The 9,277-nt window shown below is 39.1% G+C and overlaps 1 protein-coding gene across 1 annotated transcript in view; it reads right to left on the bottom strand.

Moving 5' to 3' along the window:
* Positions 1 to 6: 6 nt before the first annotated feature.
* The window catches only part of LOC107659745 (NXPE family member 1-like), a 26,373-nt gene continuing 17,102 nt past the window's right edge, over positions 7 to 9,277 (bottom strand). The window contains exon 7 of the mRNA XM_016448776.1: positions 7 to 130. Within this exon, the coding sequence (XP_016304262.1) occupies positions 114 to 130 (17 nt within the window). The 3' untranslated portion in view covers positions 7 to 113. The remainder of the gene's footprint in view (positions 131 to 9,277) is intronic.

Genomic DNA, 9,277 nt, shown 5'->3' with positions numbered 1-9,277 from the left:
TGTGTTCACGTAGATAGTGACAGGAAGTCATCTGCCAGACATCTAAGAAGATGACTCCATCAATGTCTCTGAACATCTCCCGCATCACTGTGTCCAACTGCAGCATGAGCCAGTCACTTTGAAAAATATTCTGTAAAAACACAGATCAGAATCAGAACTTTATTGCCAACCCAGATAGCAACATATTATCTGCCCAGATCCGGCTATAGCATTGCCACATGTCAGCCAAGAGCTAAGAAATAAACCACAAAATATGTGTATATTAAATATGGAGTCAACTCGACCTTAATAAGCACATTATCAAGCATGATCACTGAAGGAAAGAAGAGAACAGAAAAAAAAGAGAAAAATAGAAACACAACAACAACAACTGACTTCAGCCACAGCCTTAGAAATAATCAACTGAATATAAAATACATTAAATCTCTGAAGATCTCAGCAGAGGAGGATTAAACAACACAAACAGCATTACCAGCTTCACTTATTATTAATCAGAGTGACTTTATTTCTGTTAGAGGTCTATTATGGTAATTAGTGTTTAGTTAATAGGTTAAAGTATCAGTTTAGATGTTAATATTTATTCATCATACTGTTGAACTTGACAGTATTTTCTCTCTTGTTATTTCATAAGGAGCTTCAAAGAAAACAAAGAAAGCCAGAGTCTTGTGCCCTGTGTTTATCGGTATCCAAATGTTCATTGGGTAAAAGAGAAAAACTAAAAATGTAAAAACCCACATGTAGCGTGGGATGATGGCATTTGGGTGGACCGCTCCTGTTTGCCAGATCTGGGCCAAAAGCAGGCCGTAGCAATGCCACATGTCAGCCAAGAGCAAAGAAATAAACCACGCTGGACCTTTTCTGAGCCACAAAATCTTCATATATCATTTATAGAGTCTTCTCAGTTTGTCTAAGACAACAAGCATAATCACTGAAGAAAAAAACTGAACAGAAAAAAAAGAGACAAACAAAAACTCAAGAACTACAACTGACTGCAGCCACAGATTAAATCAACTGAAGATAAAAGGCACTAAATCTCTGAAGATCTCAGCAGAGGAGGATTAAACAACTCCACAAACAGCATTACCAGCTTCACTTATTACTAACCAGACTGGCTTTCTGTCAGATGTCTACAGAAGTTCTTATTGCGAATTAACAGGGGTTTAAATCTAACGTGTGTCTCATTTGAAGTCATCATAATGGTGATTAGTGTTTCCATTAGTTGGGCTCTTAACTCTTATTACAATTAGTTTGTTTTTGCTGGCTGCTGTGATGGTGTATTTATCAAACACTTTTACAGAAGCAAATAAAGACAAAATGAGATCAGGTGATGATAGTCGTCTATTGATGATTCCACATGAATGAAATAGCCTGATTCACTAATATCATTTGACTCTAACGGTTGTGTTGTGCCAGTAATATGTTTCCTGTATAAAACTGCACCGTAGACATTCACATGCTGATTGCTGATATCTTGTGAAACCAAAATCGTGAAACCAATAGCAAACTATCATGGACTGCAAATGTGTTTGTTAAACACACTGTCACAGCAGCCAAATAAGTCAAATAATTCATAATAAGAGTTAAGAGCCCAACTAATTGAAAAACTAATCACCATTATGGTGACATCAAATGAAACAAGCATTAGATTTAAACCCCTGTTAATAGTAAGAATAGTAAGAATAAAATAAAATACTAAGACAGTTCAGCTGCATAATTTATTCATGTCGCACTGCATGCTGAGTTTTGATTGGTGCTCCCAGAATGCACTGCGACATGGAGCTTTATGTTGATTGTCACCATTGTTGAGATTCATATGCTGATTCTTGAAGTCTGTTTGATAAAGAAAATATACACTTTTAGTGCAGAATAAGTTTCAAAAGTCTTGCAGAATATTCTTAAAACTGTCAGATCTTAAACGTCATATCATAAGATGAATAACATAATTAACTAATAAAACTATCAGTGGTTATATTCCAATTTAAATCAGTCATTCAAGCAACTATATGCTGATTTTGTCTTTATTGAAGCATAACCAACACCTGATCACATTTTCGCTTGGCTTTTTTGCCATAACAAACATGTCTAAACAAACACACAGTTATGGCGACCAAAGCAATTCTAATGTTTTAACCACCTGGGGTCGGCAAAGACGCCGGCGGGAGCACTTGCTTATTTTCCAGATGACAGAGAAAAGAACTTAAAATGCTCTGTTACTTTTGATTGGACAGATAAAAGTAATACATCACTTGAATCTGTAAAGAGTCTACTTTTATTTGTGTATGCTCACCATATCAACAAAACTTTGTGCTTTTGTAAAATAAAGAAAACAAAGAGGGTGCGCTCTCATCTTTACTGTCTCCGCGAACTGCTTTAAGAAACGCGTCACTAAAATGAACTGAAACTCAGCGAATACTTTACAAATAGACATGATAAATATATCTATAGAAAGCTTGACATGTCTACACTTAAATGAACTAACTCTTACCAAAAACAAATATTCTCTGATAAAGTAATCCATATGAAACCAACAAACAGGTCCAGTTTTTCTGTCTATACTCATTATCTCTATTTAGATCACGCCCACGCGCTGCTCGCGCTATTGATATTACAAATCTCCACGTGAGACGCGCGACATGTAAACGCCAACATTGCCGTAAACAAAGCAGCAACATGTTCATCTTGGATACTTTTCATTTTTTGAAGAAGACGCTGAGAGGAATAAGCCTTGTATTTACCTCAGAAGACGCGCTGAGAGGAATAAGCTTTATGTTTACCTCACAAACAGAACGCGAGTGTGGCTAGAGCCAGCGGAGGAGATCTTTCATTCCGAGTAAGTAATGTTTCGTATTTGCATTAGATAATGTGTTGTTCTGACATAAACTTGAACGCATTTACTAGTTGGCCTTTTCCCAAACTATAATTCCAGACTAAATGTGTGAAATCGGGTGCAACATTTTGAAATATATAGCGTGAGGATGGTTTTATGTTCTATAAACAATATATAAAAGTATTGTTTAGACGATATAAAAGTCATGTCTAAGAATGTTTAGACCAATCATTACTGTGAAATACTCTGTCTGCAAATATCTGTTTAAACATGTGCTTAACAATAATAATTTAGTTTCTCAGATATAGAATGTCATTTTTGTACTGTATGATAATACATAAAAAGCATGTGTGCATTTGTGATATAAAATCACGTGGGCAATATTAGTGATTGCTAATGTAATAATATAGTTGCTCCTAATAGGCCTATCAACTGTCACGTGTATGTTCCCGTTTAGTTACTGTTTTCCTTATTTGGTCCTTCCTGTTCCTGTCCTCGTTGTATATGTTGATTGTCACCATTGTTGAGATTCATATGCTGATTCTTGAAGTCTGTTTGATAAAGAAAATATACACTTTTAGTGCAGAATAAGTTTCAAAAGTCTTGCAGAATATTCTTAAAACTGTCAGATCTTAAACGTCATATCATAAGATGAATAACATAATTAACTAATAAAACTATCAGTGGTTATATTCCAATTTAAATCAGTCATTCAAGCAACTATATGCTGATTTTGTCTTTATTGAAGCATAACCAACACCTGATCACATTTTCGCTTGGCTTTTTTGCCATAACAAACATGTCTAAACAAACACACAGTTATGGCGACCAAAGCAATTCTAATGTTTTAACCACCTGGGGTCGGCAAAGACGCCGGCGGGAGCACTTGCTTATTTTCCAGATGACAGAGAAAAGAACTTAAAATGCTCTGTTACTTTTGATTGGACAGATAAAAGTAATACATCACTTGAATCTGTAAAGAGTCTACTTTTATTTGTGTATGCTCACCATATCAACAAAACTTTGTGCTTTTGTAAAATAAAGAAAACAAAGAGGGTGCGCTCTCATCTTTACTGTCTCCGCGAACTGCTTTAAGAAACGCGTCACTAAAATGAACTGAAACTCAGCGAATACTTTACAAATAGACATGATAAATATATCTATAGAAAGCTTGACATGTCTACACTTAAATGAACTAACTCTTACCAAAAACAAATATTCTCTGATAAAGTAATCCATATGAAACCAACAAACAGGTCCAGTTTTTCTGTCTATACTCATTATCTCTATTTAGATCACGCCCACGCGCTGCTCGCGCTATTGATATTACAAATCTCCACGTGAGACGCGCGACATGTAAACGCCAACATTGCCGTAAACAAAGCAGCAACATGTTCATCTTGGATACTTTTCATTTTTTGAAGAAGACGCTGAGAGGAATAAGCCTTGTATTTACCTCAGAAGACGCGCTGAGAGGAATAAGCTTTATGTTTACCTCACAAACAGAACGCGAGTGTGGCTAGAGCCAGCGGAGGAGATCTTTCATTCCGAGTAAGTAATGTTTCGTATTTGCATTAGATAATGTGTTGTTCTGACATAAACTTGAACGCATTTACTAGTTGGCCTTTTCCCAAACTATAATTCCAGACTAAATGTGTGAAATCGGGTGCAACATTTTGAAATATATAGCGTGAGGATGGTTTTATGTTCTATAAACAATATATAAAAGTATTGTTTAGACGATATAAAAGTCATGTCTAAGAATGTTTAGACCAATCATTACTGTGAAATACTCTGTCTGCAAATATCTGTTTAAACATGTGCTTAACAATAATAATTTAGTTTCTCAGATATAGAATGTCATTTTTGTACTGTATGATAATACATAAAAAGCATGTGTGCATATAAAATCAAAAATCACGTGGGCAATATTAGTGATTGCTAATGTAATAATATAGTTGCTCCTAATAGGCCTGTCACGTGTCACGTGTATGTTCCCGTTTAGTTACTGTTTTCCTTATTTGGTCCTTCCTGTTCCTGTCCTCGTTGTATGAATTTGGTTCCAGCTGTGTTTGTTTAATTAGTTAATTTGCTCCCAGGTGTGTCCCATCGGTGTCTGTATTTATAATGAGTCCCGTTCTGAGTTTCTTGGTCCGGAATTGTTTATGTCCCCTCCTTGTGCTACGTGTGATTCCCTGAAGAGCATATTAAACCCCTTTGTTTTGTACTCCTGGTCTCCTCGTTCCTCACTCCGAGCTCCTCACAGTAGCGACCCGTGACAGAATTCCGGACCCTTTAAACGAAAGTAAGCGGTGCCTTCTCTCCCCGTTTGTTTTCCGTTTTTCAAGAAGTGTTTTGTTTTTCCTGTTCGTTTCTCCCTGCTATAATGGAGGAACGAGCGAGGTTCCTCACCTTGGCTCATACGAGCCCCGACCCGATTGTTTTCGCGAGGGCGTTCGTGCCGCTCGCCCTCGCCAGCTCCCTCGAAGGGGAAACCCTTGTGACACTGTTCCGGATCGGGATAACTTACCATCATCCCGTGGAGCTCCCAGACACCACCAACCTCGGCTGGAAGGAGGCAGTCATCCGGTGTCTGGAGAGCCTCCGATCCAGATCAGGGACCCATCTGCCAGCCGTTCCCGAATCAAATAAGTCGGCCATTCCTCAGGCAAGCCCGCTGGACATTAATGTGGCAAGCCCGCTAGACGTTAATTTGGCAAGCCCTTCAAGCGTTCATGTGACCCCAGAATCCGCTCTAGAAAGCTTTCCTTCGTCTCCTGAGTCTCCTTCGTCTCCGCTGGTTCCGTCCAGCTCTCCATCGTCTCCTGAGTCTCCTTTGTCTGTGCTAGTTCCGTCCAGCTCTCCATTGTCTCCATCGCCTCCGCTGGTCCCGTCCAGCCCTCCTTCGTCTCTAGAGTGCCCCCCAGAGCCGGCTCCAGCCCCAAAACTTACTCCATTGCCAGCTCCTCGAAAGCGCTTTGCTGTGCCTGCTCCTCCAGAGCACCCTCCAGTGCCAGCACCACGCAAGCGCTACCCTGATCCCCAGTTCAGCCCAGGAAGGGCTCCTGTTCCCGAGTTAAGCCCACGGAGGGCTCCTGATCCCGAGTTGAGCCCACGGAGGGCTCCTGATCCCCAGTTTGGCCCGGGAAGGGCTCCTGTTCCCGAGTTAAGCCCAGGGAGGGCTCCTGTTCCCGATTTAAGCCCAGGGAGGGCTCCTGTTTCCCCGTTCAACCCAGGAAGGGCTCCTGTTCCCGAGTATAGCCCACGGAGGGCTCCTGATCCCCAGTTCAGCCCAGGAAGGGCTCCTGTTCCCGAGTTAAGCCCAGGGAGGGGAGGGCTCCTGATTCCTCGTTAAGCCCAGGGAGGGCTCCTGATTCCCCGTTAAGCCCAAGGAGGGCTCCTGATCCCGAGTTAAACCCAGGAAGGGCTCCTGATCCCCAGTTCAGCCCAGGGAGGGGAGGGCTCCTGATTCCCCGTTAAGCCCAGGGAGGGCTCCTGATTCCCCGTTAAGCCCAAGGAGGGCTCCTGATCCCGAGTTAAACCCAGGAAGGGCTCCTGATCCCCAGTTCAGCCCAGGAAAAGCTCCTGTTCCAGAGTATAGCCCACGGAGGGCTCCTGATCCCGAGTTAATCCCAGGGAGGGCTCCTGTTTCCCCGTTAAACCCAGGGAGGGCTCCTGATCCCCAGTTCAGCCCAGTGAGGGCTCCTGTTCCCGAGTATAGCCCACGGAGGTCTCCAGATCCCCCGTTAAGCCCAGGGAGGACTCCAGATTCCCAGTTTAGCCCAGGGAGGGCTCCTGTTCCCCAGTTAAGCCCAGCGAGGGCTTCAGATCCCTTAACTTTAACACTGCTTCAGTGTTACTTTTTTAACACTCTGAATGTGGATTATATAAACACTGTGAGTGTTAATTTAACACTGGGGGTTTTACTGTGAAGAGTTTCTGTTTGTCTGAGTTTTGTGAGGTTACCGTTGTGCTGAAGAGTAGAGCCTGTCTTTCAGTCCAGGTGAAGCCCAAGAAACACTGATAATATGATTCATATTGTTCCATTTAAAGGCAGTTGTTGTGTAGTTGCTGATGCAGTGAAAATCTTTCAGCTAGCTCTAAATGAACATGTATGTGTGCTGTGGTTAACAGCTGTTATCTGGAATAAATTTAATTTGGATATTTTAATGGTTGTGTATCATTTAGTTCTTTTTGCTTTAAGAAATAATTTTGACTCAAATGAATTATGTTCAAAGTATTAATATGTTCATGTTAAAAAAAAAAAACTTTATAAACTTAATTGGCAGTTGGCTAATTTAAGGAAGTCAGTTTTTAAAAATGAAATTAGTTAACATGAGTTTTAATTTAGTCCATGGTATCTTTATAGTAAAATACTGTAAACTAGACTAAAGTAAATAACTGCACAATTAACAGTAAATTACTGACAACAGTGTTGCCAGTATTTTACCATTAATTTACAGGGCAAGGTTTTAGTGTAGATGTTTGACCTACAGTAACTAGCTGGCAACAGTGTTGCCAGTATATTACTGTAAAAATGCCTGGTAAGATCTAACAGTGTACTGAAACCAGTTTCGGAATGGTAATAATACAGAAGGAACACAAGAACAGAAACGTTCAAATACTGATTCTGCTCAGAGTGAACTGATTTAATTTTTAATTAATTTATTTATTTTTCGTATTTAAGCCCTGGCTTTCATCGCTCGTAGTACATTCTCGCTATTTTACGTGGCACTATAACACCATCGTACATCTTGTCTGGGTGTTTAACTGCAGAATGTTAGTCTTTTAGGCTACAGTATTTGCCGTCTAGTCATAGCCAATAAAGCATCATGTTTTATACCATTTTGGCCAAATGAAAGGAAAACTGTCAATGGTTTAAAGAAATTAAAGTATTTTTTTTTCAAGTCATATTAAAATATTTGCTGCAATGTTAAAAAAATATGCGACTATACAATTGCGATTTTAGGAGGGAAAAAAAAGATAAGTCACACATACGTTGCATTTTGCATTTAGAAATCATTTTTAACATTATAAACAGCTATAGGCTATATTTCCCCTCACTACTCAAATTGTCCCAAGTTAACAGTATTCAGGCTATATAAATGTAATGACAAAAATAATTAATTTAAAGTGAAACTGAAGTCCTCTCGCATTCTGCACAAATCCAAATGTTTCTATATTCACCACATATTGAATATACATACTTCACTCGCATTTTCGGCCTAAAACATCATTCACATATTAGAGCACAGTGAGCCTGTGGTCACGCTCAATGGTACAGATTTTAATGGCACTGGCATGTGTATATATTTATTTCAGTTAGTTTGACTCATTGTCAAATGATTTGGTTCCATAAAGCAAATTTAACATAGGCCTAGATCAAGCTAGTCACTGTGGCAACTTATGCTGGGAAACTGACCTGGTCTAAAGCAGGTTAACTGTCAGACTAAGCTGAGTTCCTTTAACACTGACCAAAGGAACCCAATGATATTTCCATTCTCTACCATGTTATTATTTGACTTTTTTTTTTTTACAGTTTCTAGCCATGCAGCTTTTCTCTCAGGTTTTATGACAGCTCTACCTTTTATAGTTTGCAGAACAGATGGCAGAACATTAGAACATTACAATCTTAAATTGCTCTTTAAATCATTAAAATAACCAAATTAAAAGTTAAAATCACTGAATTAAAAATGAAAATAAATAATAAAGAAAATGACTATATTTTAACTGATATAAGAAACACACATTTGAGCTTAGTAATTAGTACTGTACTAGCTTACATTTGATTTACGTATTACAATAGTCCCTTTACAGTTACTGCTATCATAAAAATGCACTTATATGTAGGTTTAAAATTCTACAAAAGACACATTTAATGTCCAACAACAATTTGTTCAGCAAAATGTGTATTTTACCCAGAATTACTCCTATTCGATTGCGCTCTGTCTGTTTAGTGCGAATATGTGCAGCAGCGCTTGTTGTCTTGACAGCTAAATGGATATGTTCGCGTGACTTTCTGACATTTACAGATGAAAAAATATACCTGTGACATATCAGTTATGCACTGGGGAAAACACGAGGCCTCAAATGCATTAAACATTCGCTGTTTGCGATGGTGGATCGATTTGATCCATGATCGACATTAAGGGCTGCTTAAGAATAAGCGTGCACAAATTAGTGAGATTGTGTGAACTTAATTTGTCATTTATGGAATCGCTTTAACCCCGATTGATTTGTTAGATTATTTCAAGTCAGGTTTTGGACTTTAATCCCATTTTTTTCCGACGTGTCATATTCACGCAGCAGCAGTGACGAGAGAACGCGCTTGAGAAACAGTTTAGAAAGCGCGTTTCAATCTACATATAAAATATTGGTCACAGATTATTGGTCACTTTCTAAACAACAAAAGTATAGCACATCCACTAGTAATTATATATAAATAAATCG

This window comes from Sinocyclocheilus anshuiensis, unplaced genomic scaffold (genome assembly GCF_001515605.1).
Source record: "Sinocyclocheilus anshuiensis isolate Anshui unplaced genomic scaffold, SAMN03320099.WGS_v1.1 scaffold968, whole genome shotgun sequence".
NCBI lineage: Eukaryota > Metazoa > Chordata > Actinopteri > Cypriniformes > Cyprinidae > Sinocyclocheilus > Sinocyclocheilus anshuiensis.
Note: the sequence above shows the minus strand (reverse complement) of the source record. Positions and strands in the feature narration are given on the sequence as shown.